Raw genomic sequence first — 23,928 nt, 5'->3', positions numbered from 1 at the left:
GTGTGTGTGTGTGTGTGTGTGTGTGTGTGTGTGTGTGTGTGTGTGTGCGCGCGCACACGCGCTAAATTCCTTGGGAAGACCATCTATAATTGATGCTTCCTCCTTCTTTCTTTTAACCTTTTAATTGACTCTGCCCTCTTGACTTTTGACCTCATCCTTCAAATGAAATTTTTCACTCCAAAGTTACCAATGATCTTCCTTAACTGATAAATAGTCAAAGGATATAAATAGGCAGTTTTCAGAGGAAGAATTCCAAGGTATCAATAGCATATGAGAAAATGATCTAAATCACTAGTAAACAGAGAAATACAAATTAAAACAAACTCTGAGGTAACACCTCACCCCCATTCAGAATGGTAAAGTTGGAAAAAAAGAGAAAATTACAGAAGCTGGAGCGGCTAGGGAAAACAGTTACGTTAATGCACTGTAGGTAAAGCTGCAAATTGCTCTAAACATTCTGGAAAAGATTTTTGAACTATGCCCAAAAAGCTATTAAACAGCATACCCTCTGCCCCAGCAAGACTGCTTATTGACCTATGCCTTCAAATAGATCAAAGAAAGAGAAGGTCCCATCTGTACAAAAATATTTATAGCAGCTCTTTTTGATGTTGTTGTCCCTACAAAATAGGGAACTGCTGAAGAAGTTATGGCATATAAAAGTAATGGGATACTATTGTGTTATAAGAAATTGTGAAGGGAATGGTTTCAGAAAAGCCTGGGAAGAATTTTATGAACTGATGCAAAGTGAATCAAACAGAACAAGAAGAAAATTTTATCCAATGATATTTGAAAGATGAACTGTGAAAGGGTACCTCTGATCAACACAATGGCCAACCAAAATTCTGAAGAATTCGTGATCTAATGCTCTTTTCTCAATCCTCATCATTCTTGATGTCTCTGTAACATTTGCTACTATCCATCACCATTCTCTTCTTGATATTTTCTTCTCTCTAGATACTGATTTCTCCTGGCTATTCTCCTACCTGTATGATTACTCAATCCCCTATGCTGGATTTTCATTCAGGTCATGCAGATGGGTGGCCCCTAAGGTTCTGTCCTGAGCTTGCTTCTGTTTTGCCTCTATTCTTTGTCATTTGACAATTATTTCAGCTATCATCTCTATGCAAATGATTCTCAGATTTATTGGTCCAGTCCTAACCTCTCTCCTGACCTTCAGTTTTGAATCTCTAATTTCAAACTGGATTTCCAGTATGTGTAAAACAACTCATTTTATTTTCCTTAAAATTCTCCTCTCCTCCTAACTTCACTGTTACTGATGAGGCCACCACCACCCTATCAGTAGCTCAGAGATCACCCAGGCTGTCATACTATGAATCCTCACTCTTTCACACACCCCATATCCAATCAATTGCCAAAGCCTATCATTTCTACCTTTGAAACATCTCTCAACTATACCATACCCCTTTCTCTCCTCTAGCATTGTCACCTCTCTAGTATAGGCCCTCATCAAATAAAACTTGGATTATTCTAGTAATCTACTAGTTGGTTTCTCTGCTTCAAATCTCTCCTCATTCTAATCTGTGTTTCATGCAGCTGTCAAATTGATCATATCTGAAAATGTCATTGCCCTCCCCATTCAATCAATTCTGAAGGCTCCCTATTCCTCAAGGATCAAATATAAAGTCTTCTTTTACAAGACTTTTACATCCCTTCATGTCCGGCCCCCTTTTACCTTTCCAGTTCCTCATACCTTATTCCCTACTGTGTATTCATCTTTCTGGTGATATTGGCCTCTTCACTGTTCCTTGCACAAGACACTCAGCCCTGGGTATTTTTCTTGCTTATCCTCCATCTCTAGAATTCTCTCCCTCCTCATGTTTGATTCCCAGTTTTGCTGAATCCATTTGAGTCTCTGAGAAGTTCTACAAGAAACTTTTCCCAGTTCTCCTTAATCTTAGTCACTTTCCTCTTAGATTATTTCCATTTTTGCTCTGCATATATCATTATCGCTTTATGTTGTCTCCTCCATTAGACTGATCTTGAGAGGAAGGACTACCTTTCTTTGTATCTCTAACATTTAACACAGTGCCACACATAGTATGTGCTTCATAAATTATTATTGATTTATCTTCCCATACATGCTGTAAACTCAAAGTGCAATAACTGCATTTTATTCTTTGCATTATCCTATATTACATGACTTTGTTTCTTCTACTTAGTGGACACTTAAACTCTTTAAAAAAAATTTTTTTAATATATTTCTAAGTTTATCTCTATCCAGAACCTCTCTAACTTATTTCTAGATAGGAATGTCCCAAGCAGGGTATGGAAATTGCAATGCATCAGGAAGCCTACCTAATATTATTATATAAAAGAAGACTGGTCAAAATAAATATCAGCTAAAGAAAGAATTGAGAGATGGAAGGGATTTCAGAGACCATCTTTTGTCATGGAATAAAAATCCCGTTTATAACACTGAATAAAGAATTTAGAGGTGGAAAGGACCTCACTGATCACCTAATCCAACTCATGCACCAGACTCCTCAATATAACATGAGTGGCCATCTAGCCTCTGCATGAAGACCTCCGAGGAAGGGGAATATCCTTGGTAAGAAAGAAACATCTAGAGAGCTTTTACAATATGGGAATGGGAAAGGTATGGGTAGGTTACCTCCTCAGTTCTCATAGGCACATAAAGTTGCCGCCTGTAACAACGGATCTGAATTCCTATATCAAAGGGATAGTTCTGTCCATAGCACTGTTATATCATTCTTATCTTGGATTTTGTTTTCTCTTATCAAAACTTTTAAGTGTTTGTTTTTTCCACAGAGACAATCCCAGATGGGGAGCTGCCAACACAGCCCTAGCTCGATGGCTCCCACCAGTCTATGAAGATGGAGTTAGTCAGCCAAGAGGCTGGGATCCCAACTTCCTTTACAATGAATTTCCACTGCCACTGGTTTGTATATCATGATGCCATGGAAATCAAACTGATATATGTTTCCCATAGCACTCATAGAGTTCTACTGGGCCTTCAAAAGCAGAACAGTGTCGTATACTTCCTTGATGTTTACTGGAAGTGACATTATACAAGTATGGGCATACATGCAGTCATTTGGGCTATAGGTGAATAAACTGCCAGAATAGGGAAGGACATATTGGGACTATCTGGCACACCATCCTCATTTCATAAGGAGTAAGTGATCCCCAGAAAGGTGGAAGGAACCTGCCCAAAGCCACATACAGAATCATATGAAAGCCATGATCAGTTCCTGGGTTTTTTGACTCGTCCTGAATGTTTGTTCCCAAATCTTAAAACAGTTATGTTTCATAAATAAAATGAACTAAATCCTCTGTACAATTGGAGGCAAGGATGGGAAGAAGGATTCACAATGAAAAAAAAAAGAAATGTTTATTTGCTGGGGAAAAAAAAACATTAAATGGTTGACAGGGTTAATTTGGTCAAACAGCTGATCAATTCCCTTTTAAAATTATGAATTTTTTCTTGAATTAACATACTACCTAGGAAAACTGACCAGTTATTTCAATATATGGTAACACCTTGTTGGTTTCCATTTACAAGTAATTTTTTATCATGTTTTATGCAATTCTTTTTAAAAAATTCATTAGAGGGGAGGCTAGGTGGCTTACTAGCCGTGTGACCATGGGCAAGTCATTTAACCCCAATTGCCCTCCCGCCAAAAAAGGCAAAAAAAATTTCATTAGAAATATGACACTGAAATCAATACAAACAACTAAAGTGACTTTGTAACTTCTCACCTTTAACACCATTCCATGAAGCAGCATAACATATTTTCAGTCACTTTCATTCAATCTTATGCATTATATTAAGGAAAAGATTGATAGAGATAAAGATACATAGACATGCACATATATATGTACATATATATACACATACATATATACACACATATGCATATATTTATATTATGTTCATACATATATAAAGATATATATCAATTAAATATATAATAATTTAAGCAATATAAGGAAATACTAACAATTGGGGGACCAGGAATCATAGTTTGCAATAGTTACAGAAGACCAAGTAAGGTTGCACCAAGTATTGAATTATTATGCAATTAGAGAGAATGCAGCATGACATGGTTAACAGGGAGTTGTTCTTACCACCAGGAAGTCCTGCCTCCAACACTCATTTTCTGTGTGAGACAAGGACAGTCATTTAACCCCTCAATGCTCTAGGCAACTTTCTAAGACTATAACTTTCAGAGAAAATGACCATCAACATCAGTAAAAAGAGATTTTCTAATCTGGAGCTTCCCTATAGCATCAAAATCATAGGTGCAGTTAAAAAAAAGTATAATACTAGATAGAATGAAAAATCAAACTGAATTTACTATCTTTTATAAGTCATGAAATTGTTGTTTATCCCTAAAGAAGTCTCAATTTTATTATTGTAAGCTCTCTGAAGAGAGGACTGAGTCATTTTCTGGCTTTATATTCCGACATCTAGCACCATTTTTTCCATATTATACTGTATTTAATATTTGTTAAATTGAATTTGAATGTGCAATACACAGTCCATTGTCATATTACTGAACTTAAACTGATTTTAACTGCTCAAAGCTGAAAATGACTAGTGTTGGAGAAGACCACTAGAGAGATTTTTTTTTCACACAATGAAGAAGAGAACACAATATCTAAATTTACAGAGCCATGCATTCATCTTCATCAAATGCTTGGTTTTAGCCTAAAGACTGAAATTCACAATGCACTAAACAATATGTGACTTTTGACAAACTTGCTTTTAGCTATCAATTATCTACTGGTGTATATGACTGAATGTAAAAGAGTATTAATCATAAAAATACCTATCCTATGTGATTGAAGAATACTTGACCAGATAATTTCTTGAGGTTATTTCCAACTTTAAAATCAATGTTTCTGTACATCCAGTAGAATGTAAAGTACTTGAGGACAAAGTCTGTTTTCATTTTTGTCTTTGCATTCCCACATCGTAGGCCTTTAATAAATATTTATTTATATATTATGTATAATAAATAATATAAATGTAAACAATATATTATAAATATATTTTATATTTATAGATTATACTTTATATTACATATATGTTACATACATTATATATTGTTTATACATTACTTATATATTACCATAAACTCAGATATTTTTTTAATTATAAACCTAGAGAGGAAAAGCATAGCTCAAGTATCTTTGAATGTGAATTATAATCCTTGTACTTAACATTAAATGGTCACCAAAATGTCTTCTGTAATGTTTGAATGAAGGAATCACATCTCCACCCATACAGAAATTGGTGAGGTATAAGCAGAAGCAGAAACATCCTCAGGGAAAGAATCCCTAATCTACCACCTTGTCATTACAGCCATGTATACCACATGGAGAATTCCTATCCAAAAATGACAGCCTTTTATGTCTGCCATCTCTCGTTCTTAACAACTGAGCATTTCATGAAAAGTTAAGAAGAGCTGACATACCTAGCAAACTAACTTCCCCCCTTTCCCCACCAGGTTCGTGAAGTAACAAGAAAAATAATCCATGCATCGAATGAGGCTGTGACAGAGGATAACCAGTACACTGATCTCCTAATGGTGTGGGGACAATACATCGCTCATGACATTGCATTCACACCCCAGAGCACCAGCAGAGCCAGCTTCTGGGGAGGAATTGACTGCCAGAGGACATGTGAAAGCCAAAACCCCTGCTACCCCATACAGGTAGGTTTTTACCGGGTGGTTCTGAAAGCTCCTCTTCAAACAAATGCAGAGCTAGGGGTGAATCAAAAGCCTTCTGTCTGACATCCCTGAAATACAAAACACCTTTATGTTGTATGGACAGTCAAAATCCTCTTGGCTCGTGAGCTAAGCCAGAAATTTGAGAAACTCTTTCTACTAGCTGGCCCAGGTGTCTGGCACTACCTCTCTACTCATCCATATTTTGGCCACACAGTGTACAAGAAGAAAACTGTGTTAAAAGAAAAATCACTAAGTACATTTGAGAGGGGAAGCAAGATATAGTGAGAAAATAAGTATTGGACTTAGAACCAAGAGACCTGTATTCAAACTTTATATCTTATCTCAGGAAAACCATTGACCTCCCTGAATCTCAGTTTTCTCATCTGTAAATGAGGGATAATAGTATTCTCACTACCCTATAGGGTTAATATTAAGAAAGTTTTATACAAAGCACAAAATGCCTTATTCTAATATGAGCTTCTCCCATGGTAAGTATGGTAAACTGCCTCATGCAGCATGGCCAACTTCCAACCATTGATTGGTGGCAAATCATCAAGGGAGGTTAATCTGATGTGTATGAGTGGGAGGATTAGTCAGTTCAATAGAGTAATAATAAATACATCAAGTATTAAAGCATAGCAGTTTAAGCACTGCTTCTGAGAAGTAGGGCCTCCAGGTTCATTATACTTTGTGGAAGTTTGCTTCTAGTCAAAATTCTGAAGGTATGTTAACTTTACAAATTGCTAGAGAACGCAATTCATCAAAACCAAAGACATTTAGTGAGATAACATAGTAAGAAAAAAAGCAATAGAATAATACCCCCTTGGAATACTAATTTAAATTTCTTTCAATCTGGTCATTCACTTCTTGACCCCCCAGGCTTGCAGACCTCATTGTTGGTGAGATTCTCCTTGGACTCTCATGGAGCTTGAGTTGGAAAACTTCCGTGTTGTGCAATTATAGGACAAAAACAACATTTGTCTTCACACTTCTTGTATCTAATCAATCCAAACAGCCTTTCAAAATCTTGCTTGTTTCTTTGTGGTGGCTGCCTCTGCCTACATGCCCAATCTTTCAGATCCATGTAGGTTCCATGACCTTCCCTTCTTCAGTCCCATATATATTCTATACATTTTGTCAGGAGCTATGTTCCTCAGCATTATTTACCTGAACTCACCTTGCTAATTTTTAAAGGTCACCTAAGGGCCTACCATTTTATCCTTGCCAATACTTCTTTTCTAAATCACTCAAAGAACCTGAGCTCATACTTCATAAAGATATCATCTGGCATAGCTAAATGAAAATTTTAGTTAGTTTAATATCTTTTATGAGCCATAATACTTGTTATTGGCCCTGAGTTTTTCTTTAAACCCCTTTCCTTACACTTTAAGACGCAGTTCAGGTATCACCTCCTATTGACTTGCTTTCTTGATCCCCAAAGTTGTCAATGAACTTGAAATATTATACATTATTTTGAATAAATTGTGTAGCTGGTGTTTTGCTCCCAGAAGAATGTAATATCCTTGAGAGCAGGGAGTATTTGATTTCTGTCTTTTTTAACTCCAGCACCTATTTTTTACCTTATGCTAAAAGGTGCTAAATAAAAATTTGTTCATTTGATAATAATCTTCTCAGTTCACAGCAGGGCCATTTTCTAGTGTGCTGTCTAGAAAGCTTCTCCATAATAAGGACAAGCTGACTACTCTTTAATCCTAGACAGGGGTTATTAGCAACAACCTAACCAATGCCAAGCCTAGGTCCCTAAGGCTAAAATTACCTTTTATTTTAACCCTAGTGCCTGCATTTAAGATCTCACATAGCGATACTATTTGGGATTATTTATATTTATATATGTATATGTGTATACATACACACATGTGCTTACATGTGTGTGCATATACATATATACACGTGTGTATGTGTGTGTATATTCATAACTGTGTGTATATATATGTATATGTGTGTATAGATGCTTTATAGCAGCTGGGCTAAACCAAGCTGAGGGTAACTAATGGGCCCACAAATACATCAGTGTGTTAGAGGGGTGTCTACCCCAAGCATGTGAAGACATCCCCCACAGTGGAATAAGCAGATGCAAACAATTTATTCCAACAGCCATGAAGTTGGCTGAAGCAGGTACTGTGGGGCACTTAGAGTCTGGTCAGACATCGAAGATATGTAGGTCATCCACTGCATCCCAGGTCATTGCCAGTTGTCCTGACTTTCATCTTGCCACTAGACTTTGATGACTCTGGAGGAAAGAGAGAGAGAGAGGCTGATGACTTTGTCCAACTCTGCCTCACTTAAATCCAAGTGATGTCACTTTAAATTCCATGATGTCATTGGTCATCTTCCAAAAAGGACAAAGAACAACAGCAGTTAGGCGATGCAATTTGAAAATAAAACAGAACATGGGGAAGGTAAAAGAGCCTGGGCCTTAGGGCATTATTCACAACCTATTTCAACCACATTCTTGCCTTTACTTTATTTATCATCAATATTGCCCAAATCTCAGCTTTGGTGCTTATTTTATCCAGCAAAAACCCCTTCAGTCTTTCCAAATGAATGTAGCCTGGCAGAATCAGGTTTTGCCCAGCATGGTTTGTGAATTTATTCCAATTCCATAAATTCTTTAGGTAATTACACTATTCATTACCAGTAACTGGAAAGTATTTGGCAGTAAGGTAGAGAAAGAAGGCTGCTTTGGAATTAGAAGACCTAGGGTTTTAATGTTTCTCTTCCTCTTTGTAGTCAAGCATTTATGGACAAGTCATGAGACTTCACTGACCCTCTAAAGAGGATGGCAATGCCTACAACTGACTACTTCAAAAGGAGTAAAGCACTTTGTAAGCTAATTAGAATTGTAGAATTTTGAAATAGGAGGAGAAAGAATATGAAAAATGCCAATAGTTTTCAAGAAAGGAATATGGTAATAGTTATCCCCTGGGAATCCACGTTTCCTACCCATACTCTTCCCAAAGGATAGTTCAGTGACCTAAAGGCCATGTACTGTGAACATGCAGCCACAAATGAAAAAATGATTTGGTAACTTCTGATTTCATGATATGAAAAGAACAAGTTTTGTCTATGAGCTTCTAGTAGAGAATTTTTAATGTGAGGATGAAGCCCCATCATTCAGCTGTTGCTTGCTTTTTATTGTTGGTGTTAGAGGTTTGGGGTAACTGTTGGAGTTTTTCTTCACTTTTAAATTGTGAATCCCACTGAAAGACAACAAAAAACAATAACAACAACCCATAAATAATTCAGTTTTCAAACTTTCACTCAGGGCAATATACTCTTCTTTGGACCAACAAAGACTTTTCCATCAATTAGGTGAAGCATTAGAACCAAAGTGTTTGACTGGCCCTCTCCCACACTAGAGAAAGCCGTATTTTGTGATACTGATATCTGCAGCCCAGAGATACTTTGTGGGGAAAAAGGGAGTAAAGGTCCTTGGGGAGTAAGGTTCCACAGTGGGTCTGCAATAATACTAGTAAATAACATTAAATAGCACTTTAAGATTTCCAAGGCATTTAAGTATATTATTTTATTTGATCATACACCAATCTTGTAGGATAAATGCTATTATTCTCTTTATTTTACAGAGGAAACAGACTCAGAAACTTTCAAGGATCACATAGGACATAAGAAAAAGAGGAGAAAGAGAACACTCATTTATTAAACTGCTCCTATGTGCCAGGCACTTTGCTGAGTGTTTTACAGACATCTCATTTGATTCTCACAACCACCCTGTAAGGGAAATGTTATTATGAGCCACATTTCACAGTTGAGGAAACTGAGGCAGAGCTAAGTAGTTGCCCAGCTAGTATCTAAGGCTAGATTTGAACTCAGGTCTTCTTGATTCTATGATCAGCTCATTATTGTGCCACCCATCTGCCTCTGAAGTGACATTTGAGCCCAGTCCTTCCTGATACAAAGTCCAACACTGCATTCATTACCCTACACTGCCCCTTCAGAGGCAGATCCCATTCAGAATATCATTTTAACAATGGATCCTACAGATCATACTTCCTTTCAGGAATGAGAGTTGCTTTTACATGGATTGGTTTCATTAACTGATTCTACTGCCTAAAAGCTACCTAATTCCTAGTGGTAAACATTTAGTTTTTTAATGGGAGAAGAGCACTTAATTAATGGTGGAGTCTTATTTCTGAATTCTCAGAATTCACTAGTCATTCTTGGTCACTTTTTATCATGTAACTTGCCAGCTGCAGTGCCTAGAATTCTTTTCTGGTCAACTCACATTTAAGATGCCTTAAGACACCTTAAACATGTAGGATTTTTTTTGTTTGCTTTATTTTTTAATTACTGGGACTAACAAATTTCAGGAGATAATATGAGTTGAGGTCTAAATTTAAAATTCTGAACACAATTCAGTCACAAGCTCAGAAAACAGTCTCTTTTATCTTCTCCCAGATAGAATATAAGGATTAAGAATTTTTCAGGATCTTAAGACATAAATCCTATACATTCTTTAAGGTGGCCTCAAATACCATATCCTCCATAAAGCCTTTCCTGACTACCCCTGGTAAAAGTAAAGTACTATGATTAGTGGAGATGAAGGCAAAACATTATTATTTTTTTTAGTGGAGATGAAGGCCAAAGCTTATTCTGAAATACTTAAGAAGATGCTAAAGAGGCAGTATGAGGTAGGAGAGGAGAGCATTGCATGTGAAACCAGAAGAGATCTGGATTCAAGTCCTTATTGTTTAATTTATTAGCTATGTAACCATAAGCAAATCACTTAACCTCTCTCAACCTCAGTTTGTTCATCCATAAAATGGGGATAATAATAGCACTTGTACTACTCATCTCACTTTGCTATTGGTAGAGAAGGCTTTTATAAATCTTAAGGTACAATTTTTACATCTCTCATTATTGAAATCTCTCCAAAGGGTTGAGTTTCTGATATTGGATTGCAGCTACTAGGACAGTGATTCAATTTTCTGAGCCTCAGTTTCCTCATCTATAAAATGAGGAGGTTGGTTTCCATGGTGTCCCTTCCAACTCTAAATGTATGATTCTACCCTGATAAAGTGAAACACAGTACTGTCACACTTAGAACAGGAAATCTCTTCTGAATGTATAACATTTATATTTCTATCTTTGTTCCTTGACTGATTTTTTTTTAAAAAAGCAACTCTACTTTCCCTCAGCTCTCTCCTAATAAAATGGAAATGCTGAAAATTAACTTTGCTGAGTTGTATGTGGCCTGAAATGTGTTGCCATTATAGGACTGGTATTCACTCACTTACCACAAGATCAATGGATAAAACCATTCCTTCCCAGACATGGAAAATGATCCCTTGGAACTCAAAGCTATTTTCCCCCTTATGTTCTTGCCAGCATTATCTCTTTGAAGCACATAGCCTTGGCATATCACTGAGGTGACTCACCATGCCTCATTACATGAGCACATGGTGATACATTGCAGGAGCTCAGAAATAACGGAGTTTCAGAAACCCACTGCTGATATGCAGCTCCCCATTAAATGGAGCCCATTGGTGTTAGAAGCAGAGAACATCAGGACTGAAGGGAATTTTTTTTGTTATATTATGAGTAATAGGAGAAACTGGCATTGGCTTTTAAAGATAATTTTAGCTGCATTTGGAGCATCCCCCAGGTGATCATTACCAGAGCACACTGTGGCTCCTCTTAACAAATGTCTTAAATTAATACACATCATTTCAATTTAATAAATAATCGCTGTCAGGGAATGCAATAAATATTTATAAAATATAATAAATATTACACAATATGAAATGTGATGCAAATATTTTATAAATAACAATATTTATAAATAAATGTAGAAAGAAAATGGCCAATCACTCTTATCTTTCCCAAGAAAATCCCAAATGGGGTCACAAAGAGTCAGACATGACTGAAATGACAGAATAACAACAAAATATAATATATAAGTACCATAAATAATATATGATACAGTTAATATAATAAATATTTATTTAGGATCACTATGTAGATTTAGAACTGGAAAAGACCTTAAAGTCACAGAGGTCACTTCCCTCCATTTACAGATGAGGAAACCAAGACCAGAGAGATTAAGTGATTTGTACAAGTTACTATGCCAATTGATGGGCCTACAAAGATGAAAACTCACATTCAGTTCCTGGCTTGTTGGGAGAGGAGGGGAATGAGACATGTACCTGAATAAGTGAGACTTGGAGTCAGGAAAACCTAGGTTGAAATCCTGACTTAAATTATCTGTGTGACCTTAGGCTCTGTAAGGTGAGAGGGTAGGACTCTTATTGCCTCTAAGATCCCTTCCAGATATAGATCTCTCATTGTATAGTTCTAGGAACAAAAGAGAGATACAGACAAGTGCTCTAGGAGGGAAAGCTCACTTTTAGCTGTGGGGAAGTGAGGAGGGAATCAGGAAAGGCTTTACCTGAGCTGGATCTTGAAGGAAGAGATGCATTTCAACGATGAAAAAGGAATGTATTACTGGTAGAGAAGACAGCCTACAAAAAGGAAAGAAAATGTAGAATGAGGAAGGAAATTGGGGACATTTTTAACAGTCTGGTAGAGTAGGTGAAAAATATTGCAATGAAATAAGACGACAATACTAATACAAGTCAAGGAGAATGATGAGGACAGAGACCAGCAAAGGGGATAGGTGACAGAGAAGAACCCCTAACAAGACAGTAAATAGTATTATACAATTTAGATCTGAAAGGGGTGTAAGAGGTTCTGTGATCCACCCCTATTTCTGAACAAAGAAACCATAGTCTACTTGTAGGTGGCTTGCCCAAAGTCTCACAGAAGAGCTGGGGTCCCTTGACTCCAAATCTTGTATTCTTCCCACTACACTACACTTTTATCTTCCTTCAAATCAGATGCACCCCAGAAATTGTAAACACAGTTACATCCATTCTTTCATGCAGCTTCCTGCCAATGAAACATCCTCAGTGGGAATGGAATGCCTGCCGTTCTATCGTTCATCTCCAGCCTGTGGCACTGGGGATCAAGGAAGTCTTTTTGGAAATCTATCCAAATCAAACCCAAGGCAACAAATGAATACCTTAACATCCTTCCTTGATGCTTCCACAGTCTATAGCAGCACTCCTGCTATAGAAAAGAAGTTGCGGAATTTGACTAGTGAGGAAGGGCTGCTTCAAGTCAATACACTCTATGCAGATGGAGGCAGAGAGTATTTGCCTTTTGTCACTCAAGTCCCTTCACCCTGTGCACAAGCTCCAAACGCAGAGGAGTCTGAAAGAATTGAGTGCTTTTTGGCCGGGGACAGCAGGGCCAGCGAGTTGATCTCCCTGACTGCCATACACACCCTTTGGCTGAGAGAACACAATCGCCTAGCCAAAAACCTAAAGATCTTGAATGCCCACTGGAGTTCTGAAACCATTTACCAAGAGGCCCGGAAGATTGTGGGGGCCCTGCATCAGGTATGTCCCTCATCCCACTGAGTTTATGACCCTATCTATGCCTTACCTTTGTCACCCCTTTGCACTTACTGTCTTTATTTTAAGAGCTTTGGGTTCATTTTATTTTTTTGGGTGGGAGGAGAAAAGAAGTATTGAATATCTATTTCTGCCACTAGAGAGTGTCGTGTTGAGACCTTGGACAAGAGGACAGTATGTGGCCCTGGCATAAACTACCTTCTGTAAAATGAAAGGAATGGACTAAATTATTCCTAAGGTCCCTTATAGCTCCAAATTCTATGATACTGTGTCATTTACATTATCTAGGACTCAGTTCTCTCATCCATAAAATGAGGGGACATCAAAGGTTCTAGTCCTAATGCTCTAAGATTTAAGCTACCTTTTTTTAAGACTTTTCATGTGAGAGGCCTTAGCACTAAACTAAAGTCATAACAACAAATGAGGAGTCATTATGTACTAAAAATAACAGTTTCTTAATGACCCTCTGAATATCTATCATCTACCAGTCTTCCTTATTTTTTCCTATTTGAACCCCAGAATTGCCACTCAGGTCACTTGAGATAATGTTTGATTGAACTTTCTGTCAATGTATTTATCCTTTCCTTGGTGGGCCCTCTTTTCTGTTAAGTAATTCCAACCTTTCCCCCTCTAAGTGTCAATTTGAAAGGACATTTATGCTTTCCTTTTCATTTTTAATAAGAAGGATCAAAATAATGAAATTTCTACACCAAGTTTTCGAAGGCTGACCAGAAACGTTACCTCTTGTTAGTGACCTGAGGTGCCTAAGATAGACTTAATGTTTACCTCTACCTTCAGTGTAATGGACTAGGGGTTAATTTTTCCAGAAGGAGCAATGGGTTTCCTCAGTTAGCTCTAATAGGTATAATGTATTCATCCACAAATTTAAATGAATTGGTATTATATCTTTTGAAATGATCAAATCATTTACCCAATATAGGTGAAGACCCCTTAGAAACAGGCTCGTAAAATATAGCCTTAGTTAAATGTGGTTATTTATTTTTATAAAAAAATATTATATTACATATTAAGGATTGAGTTTCCTGCTGACACTTAGGTAATTGGGTTGAATCAGCAATGCAGTATTATTCAGGAAAAAGCATGGGCTTTGGAGCATTCATTTAGATTCCTAGATTTGTCACATGAGCAATTAACCTCCATTTCTTCACCTGCAAAAAGGTTTCCTCAACTATAAAATCAGGATAATATTGGTTATACTACTTTTTTCAAAGGGATGTTGTAAGAATCCAATAAGCTAATATATAAGAAAGTACCTAGTAAACCTAAAGGCTAAAATTACAATATGTGTGAGTTATTATGTGAGGAATATGGGTAGTAGTATTTCCTGTAGTAAATAAATTAATAAGCCTAGAACACTAGTCTTTTTGGAACTAGAAAGGATGTTAAAAGTCATTTAGTTCAATTACTATATTTTACAAATGAGGAAAATTGAGTCTTAGAGAGGTTTAATAATTTGTCCAAAGTCACATCTAACTAATGGCAGAACCTCAGATGCCAAAACACTGAAGGAACTTGGGAAGGAGTCACATAGATTTTACATATTTAAATGTGATATGAAAATTTAGGCTTTGGATTGTTTTTTTTTTTTCAAAACTAGATGATCCATAAAGTCCTTTATAGCTCTAATACAGTCTATAAGCCTGATTTTAACCCCATGCAGATATTGGAACAGTATTTTACATTTACAAATGTGAAAAAGTCATAGCTTTTTTTTTCTTTCCCCTCCTTCATATAAAAACTTGTTGTTATTAAAATCTCAGAACTTTTCCTTCCTTTAGCTATTTTCTATATCATATTCTATTTATATTCTATATCTGCTAATTTATCATTTTACAATCACATTTTCTCATAGCAGATTTTATACTTGTCTAATTTCTCTATCATTTTATCATTATATTTGAATCATTAGAATAATATGATGTTATGTTTACCTGAACTTATTATCTTTCCCTCTAAATCATTCCCTCTTCCTAACTTCCCTATTTCTGAGAAGGCAGCTCATTTCTTTGGTCACCCAGATCTCTAGCATTATATAGTGACTTCATCTGAAAGTAGGTGCAATATTTCACATCTGATACACTTCCTCCTCTCTATTTAAAAAAAATTATAGAAATCTATTTTCTACCCCCTACCCAACTGAAGAAAAAAATTAAAAATAAATTTCTTATAGCAAATATGCATAGTCAAGCAAAAACAAATTGCTCTAATTGAGATTTTTTTCAAAAAAGTTTCATTTTATGTCCAAATATGTAACTTTTCTGTCGTGGATAGTATATTCCATTTATTATTGGTTCCAAGATAGGATCTGAACCCAGGTCTTCCAAACTCCAAGCATAGCACTCTATCCACTAAATCATGCTGATTTTTCATACTTTGACATGCTACATAAATGTGAGCTATTACTATTCAAAGACCAAATTAAGTGCCATTTCTCTAAATTTTGTTCTGACAAAGAGAATTCTCCTGTAGTGATTTTTAACTCAAAAATATTTATTAAGTATTTATTGTGTGTAGAACCCTATGCTAGGCTCTGCACTGATATAAAGTTGACATAGACCAGGACCTTGATTTCATGGGATAAACAGTGATAGGATCAGAGTGCACTAGTATACTTTGATAGCATACTATCAAAAAGATAATAAAGGATGACCAGACTGTTACATCATCATACGCTAAAGTTCTTTGAAGGGGTACTATGAAATACAGGAATTGGACTAGAGGATTTCTACCATCCCTGGCCACTCCATATGACATATATTAGGTGCTTTAAAATATTTATCCTATGTTTCCCAGGACAATCACAGAATTGCATATATATTCATCACTAGAATGAACATTATGGCTATCTAGTCCATTTTAGATACCAAAAAACTGACTCAGAAAGAGGAAGTAACTTGCTCCAAGTCACAGAATCCTTATTCAAACCCAGAGTCTCCAGTTCTATAACTTTCTTCAAGTCTCTCACCCCCTCTGTCACCATACCATAAATTCAATTTAATTAAAGAAATATGTACATGTACAAGTTTTTGTGTTGTGTGTTGTAGGTATAAAGACAGAAGGGAAACATTTACATTCACCACCCACTAGAATCTCACATTCTATTGGAAACCATGTAATGAACAATTTTAGTGCAAAGAGAATAAAGAAGAGAGTGAACACTAACTAATGGACTAATTAGGAAAGGATTCATGGAAGAGGTGAATTTTAAAGGAAGCTAAGGATTGTAAGAGTCAGGAAAAAAGGAGAAGTACATTTCAGGAATGGCGAAAGGTTTGTGAGAATGCACAGAGGTGAAAGATAGAATATTTTATCCAGAAAGGGGGTCCTTGAGTATTTGGTTCTGTTTTAAAATAGGAAACATATCAATCCTATGGGACTTGCCCAGTTCTCAAATATTCCAAAAGGCACACAAAATCTTTATTCCAAAATAACAACAATAATAATAATATGGCAAATAATAACAATAATGGCAGAGACAATTTGAATTAGCAAAAACCTAAGAGCCACCTCTGTAAGAAACTGGAATTTTTTTTAAAAAAGAAAAACTACTTCCTCACACGAAGCCTGCATTCTACTAGAAGAAAAATGCTCATGGATATTTATATAGTGTTTTTTAGTTGTACTAAGTGCTTTGCTTACAGGGCTTCACTGAATCCTCACAATAGTCCTATTAGGAAGGTGAGTACAGTGGCAACCACACTGGCATACCCAGGATGGCTGCTAGCCATCTAAGAACCTCAGTTTTCTGAGGTTCTCAGATCTGTTTTACTAGTAAAGATAGTTGTTTAAGGTGTCAATAATCTTTTTTTTAATTATATTCATTAGTTCAGGGGAAAAATCAGCACCCTGAACTTCAGAGAAAATCCAAACAAAGAAAATAGATAAAATACAAGCAGAGAAATAAAGACCAACAGACAGGGCTTCTGTTTGAGAATTAGCACAGATCACCAGAAATATCTGTCTGACCAAGGCAATACATACAGTTACCAGAGAGAGAAGCACTAACAAGTGGTGGGTTTTTCAAAGCCAGGGAGCTCCTTAACAGCTACCCAGAGTCTCATCTGGTCAAATTACAAAAATACTCTTCCAATGAATGAACCCCAAAGCAAAATGCTAACCTAAGAGTATATATACCCTTTTTAGAGCCAGAAGGGCATCACAACCCTCATGACTCAGTGCCTAATTAGAAATTAACAAAAGGGGTGAAAAAAAAGCTTTCCTTAATGTATTCCACCTGATACCTATTAATGGGTGGGGAAGATCTTAAATGCCATTAACATTATAGTAAGGCATGAATTGTCCCAATTCTGTAGATATAGAAAACTGAGATTAAGAGAATTTAAATGACTTGCCTAAATTATGCAAATTATGTTTTTTGGGGAGGAGCTTTGATGTGACTGACATGGAACTCATATCAGACCTTTCCACTCCACTCTTACTAATACTTTAACCCCTTTTAGTCAAAGGTAGTCAATAAGTAAAAATATTTTTTCAGAATAGTTTTCTTTTAATACTCATTGATTCATGAATGGATATTTATATTTTCTATGTATTACCTATGCTTTCCATCACCAGTTAGACTGTAAGTTCTTTGAAGACTGAGTATACCTTGTAGTTTTCTGTATGTCACACAATGCAATGTTTTATACTTAGTGAATGAAACAATTGTTTGATTATATGGCAAGGTAGCTGTGATAAGATCTCTGGATATTCACAAATTGAATTCAGTAATGAGCAAGTCTCTCATTTTTCAATAAAGAAAAAGAGGTAGAGTCACATGGCTAATGAAGAACAGAGCCAGGATTTAGTCCCAAGTTCTCTGAATGATGCAGTGGATAGAGTGTTGGTCCTATAGTCAGGAGGAGCTGAATACATATCTAGCCTCAGACACTTACTAGCCTTGTAACCCTGAGCAAGTGTTAAACCTATTCACCACAGTTTATTTGTTTGTAAAATGAACTAGAGAAGGAAATGGTAAATTACTCTAGTATTTTTGCCAAGAAAATCTCAAATGGGGTCACAAAGTGTTGGACATGACTGCAATGACTGAACAACATTTTTTTTTAATATGACAACCATTTTCTAAGCTAAAGAAAATGAGAAATGAATTCTTTATTCTCCCTCCCCCCTGCTCTTAGGGCAGAGTAAGTTACTTAACCAGTAGTCAATCTATCCTGTTATTTAGGAGGGCAAAACAATCATTTGACATTACTTTATCATCAACTCCTAAGGGTCACAGAATATCAGAGGAGGAAGGGGCCTTAGAGTCCATTGACCATAACCCATAACTATAGGAAACAAGGGGAACTACCAGTATCAGAGTGTAGCAGCAATCACCCTTGCATACCCAGGGTGGCTGCCAATACAGGTTCTTAGATTTGCTATTCCAAAGGAAAGCAACTCAAAAAATAGGTTAACAATCTTACTTTAATCAGACATATATCATTTTACCTACTTCAGGGGAAAAATTCACCACCCTGAACTTCAGAGAATACAAACAGAAATTACAAGCAGACAGAAAGACAGATCAGTAGACAGGGCTTCCCACTGTCTGACTATTACATCCATATATAGTCAGTTACCAGAGAGGGAAGCACCAACATCTGGGTTTTCAAAGCCGGGGGGCTCAACAGCTGCCTAGAATCTCATCTAGCCACATCACACAACTCTTCCCAAAGTGAGTCCCACAGCAAAACGTCACATCAGGATATAGATAGCCTTCTCCTGGGTCAGAGACCATCACAACCCTCGTGACCCACTGACCAATCACAAAGTAACAAAGTGTGGGTGTTCCTGAAGAACAAGCCTTCCACCACAGGCTCCAGGTGACCACATTCAGCCCATTAGGGAGCAGAGCATATTCTCAAATCTGGGAAGGTTCTCAGAGTCACCTAAGCCAAGGGGCAGGGAAGATCTTCAGATTCCCATTCCCATAACACAGAGCTACAACATTCTTCCCAACAATTTCAGAAGAATTAATAAGAGATGATATTTCTATAATGCCTTAAAGTTTGCAATGTGCTTTTACATATGTTATCACATATGACACTCTCAGCAGCCCTATGAGATGGGTGTTATTATTATTCTCATTTTACAGATGAAGAAACTGAGGTTTAGAGAGATCAAGTGATTTACCAGGGTCACATGGCTAGTTAAATTCTGAGGTGGGAATGAAACCTAGGTGTTACTGACTCCTCACTGAATATATACCATGTTGCCTCTCAAGAATTACCAGGATAATTAAATGTTAGATAATCACGTCCCAGGATTCTGTAAAGGTTGCTTCTGTGCAAATAAGCATTAGACAAGATGATCTTTTAACTCTGTGATATAAAAGTGTGTGATTCTTTGGAATTTTTTATTATTCAGTGATCAGAGTAAATTATGGCTTGTACACATTGGCAGATAACCCAGACATGGTAGATTATTTCTGATCATGGAAAGAAACCTGGATTTAGATTCAGAGAACTTCGCCTAAATCCTGGCTCTGTTCTTTATTAGCCATGTGATTCTACCACTTTTTCTTTATTGAAAAATGAGGGTGGGGAGCACAGCTAGGTGACACAGTGAATAGAGCACTGGCCATGGAGTCAGGAGGACCTGAGTTCAAATCTGGCCTCAGACACTTAACACACACACACACACACACACACACACACACACACACACAAACTAGCCATGTGTCCTTGGGCAAGTCACTTTATCCCAACTGCCCTCCAAAAAGTGAAAAAGATTTAAAAAAAAGAAAAATGAGGGACTTGCTCAGGCAGAAGTAAGATGGACAAGTACAGGGAAAACCCAGCTGAACAACATGAAACAACTCTGAAATACCTCCTCAAATCAAGTTTTTGTAGTAGCAGGACAAACAAGAAGTCAAAGAGAGATAATTTTCCAGCTTAAGACAATTTAGGAGGTCAGCAGGAGAGGTCTAGGTGGGCACTGGCAGTGCCAGCAGTGGTCCTTAGAGGCAGCTGCAACAGTGACAGCAGCCAACGGCAGCATCTTCAGGATCTCAGCCCAGAGATTGTAAGAAAGGTTGAACAACTTCAGAAAAAAAAAAAGATTAGGAGAAACCCTTTACTGCAGCTGGTGCAGCTGGTGCTGACTGACAACTCTATTATCCATAAGCAGATTGGGTCATCATTCTAGGACACAGAGAAATGCTTCTTGTAAGCCACAAAGGAGCAAGTGCCCTAGTCACAGCTTCAGGGACACGAAGAGCACTAGTGCTTGGGCTTCAGGGGATCAGGTGCCCCTCCTGGGTAAAGATCAAAGCACAGACTAGACGAGCAGTGATCACACTACTCTGGATACACTGAAAACTTGCAGACTCAAAGAACTAGCTCTGAAAACAGCATCACAAAGAAGTCTGAAGCTTGGGACAGTGACTTCCCAGACCCAAGTGAGCAGAGCCCAACTTAAAACAAAATTCAAAGTCAAGAAATAGACTGGAAAAATTAGCAAACAACAACAAAAAAAAACCTGACCATAAAAAAGTACTACTGTTGCAGGGAAAACCAATATATAAACTCAGAAGAAGACAATAATATGAATCAAGCTAATAAAATCCTCAAAGAAAAATGTTAATTGGACTCAATCTTAACAAGCATTCCTGGAAGAATTCATGAGAGTGGTAGAGGAAAATTTTGGAAAAGAAATGAGAGTGATGCAAGAAAATTATGAAAAGTGAATTAACAACTTGGCAAAAGAGACATAAAAATGCGGAAGAAATTAAAAAAAAAACTTTTAAAGCAGAATTGGAATAATGGTAAAAGAAGCACAAAAATTCACTAAAAAAGAACTCCATAAAAACAGAATTGGCCCAATGGGAAAAGAGGTACAAAATCTCACTGAAGGAAATAATTCCTTAAAAATTAAAATTGAGTAAGTGGAAGTTAATGACTCCATGAGACATCAAGAAACAATAAAATAAATTTAAAAGAATGAAAATGTTTTTAAGTGAAATATCTCATCAGAAAAACAACTGAACTGGAAAATAGATAGAGGTGAGATAATTTAAGAATTATTAGACTACCTGAAAGCCATGTTTGAAAAAAAAAACCTAAGGCATAATATTTCAAGACATTATAAAGGAAAAGTACCCTGATATCTTAGACACAAAAGGTAGAATAGAAATATAAAGAATCCATCAATCCCCTCCTAAAAGAGATCCCAAAATGAAGACTCCAAGGAATATTACAGCAAAATTCCAGAGCTCCCAAGTTAATGAGAAAATAATTCAAGCAGCCTGAAAGAAACAATTCAGATATCATGGACCCACAGTAAAGACTCACATGATTTAGTGACTTCCATATTAAAGGAACAGGGAGCTTAGAATATATTCTGGAAGGTAAAGGAGCTAGGATTACAAACAAGAATAACTTGCCCAGAGAAACTGACTATAATCTTTCTGAGGCAGAAATGGATATTTAATGAAATAGAGGACTTTCAAGAATTCCTGATGAAAAGACCATGACTGAATAGAAAATTTGACATTCAAACAGAAGAGTCAAGAGAAACAAAAAAGGCAAACATGAAAGAGTAATCATATGGGACTCAAAGTTAAAATGTTTACATTCCTATATGGAAAGATGATACATGTAACTCCTAAGAAACTTAGCATTATTAGGGCAGTTAGAAGGAGTCTTCATAAACAGAGGCTCAAGACTATGAGTCTATTGTCAGGATAGTCTCAAAATTTAAATGAAGGTGTGCGAAAGAGAAACACATTGGAAGAAGGGTAAAGCATCACACAAGGAAGAGCTTTTATAGTGGAGGGAAAAACAGGGAAGGTAGTGGGCAATGTTTGAACCTCACTCTCCTTGGAATTCATTCAAATAGGGAAGTGAAATTAGAGAGTGGAAATGTGTTTTATATGATTTCACATGTATACTGATATTTTCTTGCTTTCTCATTGGGTAGGTGAGGGGTGGGAAGGAGGGAGAAGATTTGGAATTCAAAATTTAAAAGAAAAATGTTTTAAATAAATTTGTTTTCTTTTTAAAAGAAAAATGAAGGGTTTGGAATACATCATAGTTGTATATATTTAGATCTAGAAAGAACATTGGAAGTCAGCTAGTTCAGCCTCCACTCATTTTCTGGTTGATCATCTGAGATGCATAGATGTTTAGTAACTTGCTCAAGGTCCAAAAGCTGAGGTTCAAACCTAGATTCTCTAATTCCAAATTCAGTGTTCTTTTCACAGCACTACACTATCTCAGATGATGTCAAAAGTCCCTTCCATTTCTAGAGCCTAGGACTTGTTTTTTTTTTCTTTTCACATAAGATTAGCCAGTCAGTTAATAGCTATTTATTAACCACCTACAACATACCAGGCATTATGCTAAGCACTGGGGATACAAAGAAAGTAAAAAGATAGCCCCTGCTCTCAAGGAGCAGTCTAATGTGAAATTCAATATGAAAACAAATATGTAAAAACAAGACATGTAAAGGACAAATTTGAAAATATCATTAGAGCAAAGTCACCAAAATCAAAGAGGACCAGAAAAACCTTCTTGAAGGAGGTGGGATTATAATTTGAGACTTGAAGGAAACCAGAGAAGCCAGGCACCAGAGATGAAGAGCAAGAGAGCTCTAGGTAGGAGGAACAGCCAGTGAAAAGGATCTCGAGTCTAGGGTTAGAATGTCTTGGAGAAGGAACAGAAAGGAGGCCAGTGTAACTGAATTATAGAATATCAGGGTTGGAGTAAGGTGTAGAAATACTTAAAAGGTAGGAGGAGAAGAGGTTATAAAGTACTTTGAATTACCAAATATATGGTTTTATATTTGATCCTGGAAGTAAAAGAGGGTCACTGGATTTGATTGAATTTGAAGGACATGTATCACATACAACATGATTATAAGTTGACTGTAAGCTTAAGGTTGGAAAAGAATTTACAGGTCATCTAGTTAAATATCCTCATTTTACAGATCAAGAAATGAAGTTGGTGGAAGTAAATAAATGCACAACTTCACAGGTGTAGCTAGTAGCTGAACCTGGAAGCCACAGCCTTTGACCCAAATCCAGGGTTTAGATAAGGTTTAACATCCTTTTCAGTTCTAATTAATTGGGGTGGTTTTTTGCATATTTTAACAAAATAGCTTATTTTATTTTTATTTTAATAAGTTGATTTCATCTTAACAAAATAACAAAATGGGCTAACATATGTTTCAGACTAGATGGTGAAGAAAGTAGTAAAACAGTGAAATATGCTTTTTTCCAAATTGTCAAGGTCAAACATGGAAGATGAAATCCAGACATAGTGTAATTATTTAAAAGAGCATTAGATGACTATTTACAAATGGCTGACTTTGGGGATTAGTGGTGCTATGTCAACCTTTAATACCAAATTCACTCTGACTTTCCTTTGTCATGACATTCTTCTTGCCCTTCTCTGGGACAGGAAGTTAAATCCTTGGTAGACTAGAGATGTTAAAGTTGTCACAAACCAAGTTTACACTTGATCTCAACATTGGCTCATTGTCCTAGATTTAAATGGGTTGTCTGTTCCCCTTCCATTTCAATGAGACGAAGCCAATGTGTCAAATGAGAATATTAAAAAGCAAAATGTTGCTGCTCACACGATGAATGTAAAAAAACACACTAATATTATTGGGAGATTAAGGGAGAGTTCAAAACATTTGCTCTTGTAAATTGTATCCCATCACCCTGTGTGAGGCAGCATCTGCATTACAAAGTCACAACAGCTGGCTTATGATCTGAGAAACCCACC

The 23,928-nt window shown here is 36.6% G+C and overlaps 1 protein-coding gene and 1 long non-coding RNA gene across 5 annotated transcripts in view; one reads left to right on the top strand and one right to left on the bottom strand.

Annotated features, from left to right (window-relative positions):
• Positions 1-23,928, top strand: part of TPO (thyroid peroxidase) — a 165,913-nt gene that overhangs the window by 68,101 nt on the left and 73,884 nt on the right. The window contains exons 4-6 of the mRNA XM_069108691.1: positions 2,791-2,920; positions 5,496-5,702; positions 12,644-13,159. Coding sequence (XP_068964792.1) covers positions 2,791-2,920; positions 5,496-5,702; positions 12,644-13,159 — 853 coding nt within the window. The remainder of the gene's footprint in view (positions 1-2,790; positions 2,921-5,495; positions 5,703-12,643; positions 13,160-23,928) is intronic.
• Positions 6,269-23,928, bottom strand: part of LOC138177498 (uncharacterized) — a 138,275-nt gene continuing 120,615 nt past the window's right edge. For all 4 annotated transcript variants that reach the window (XR_011172518.1, XR_011172516.1, XR_011172515.1 and 1 more), the window contains 2 exons: positions 12,148-12,220; positions 6,269-7,971 (listed from right to left, as the gene is read on the bottom strand). This is a non-coding gene — a long non-coding RNA (uncharacterized lncRNA). The remainder of the gene's footprint in view (positions 7,972-12,147; positions 12,221-23,928) is intronic.

The sequence above is a fragment of the Petaurus breviceps genome, unplaced genomic scaffold (assembly GCF_028583685.1).
Source record: "Petaurus breviceps papuanus isolate PSGF00001 unplaced genomic scaffold, PetGlider_PUasm1.0 90418, whole genome shotgun sequence".
NCBI lineage: Eukaryota > Metazoa > Chordata > Mammalia > Diprotodontia > Petauridae > Petaurus > Petaurus breviceps.
Note: the sequence above shows the minus strand (reverse complement) of the source record. Positions and strands in the feature narration are given on the sequence as shown.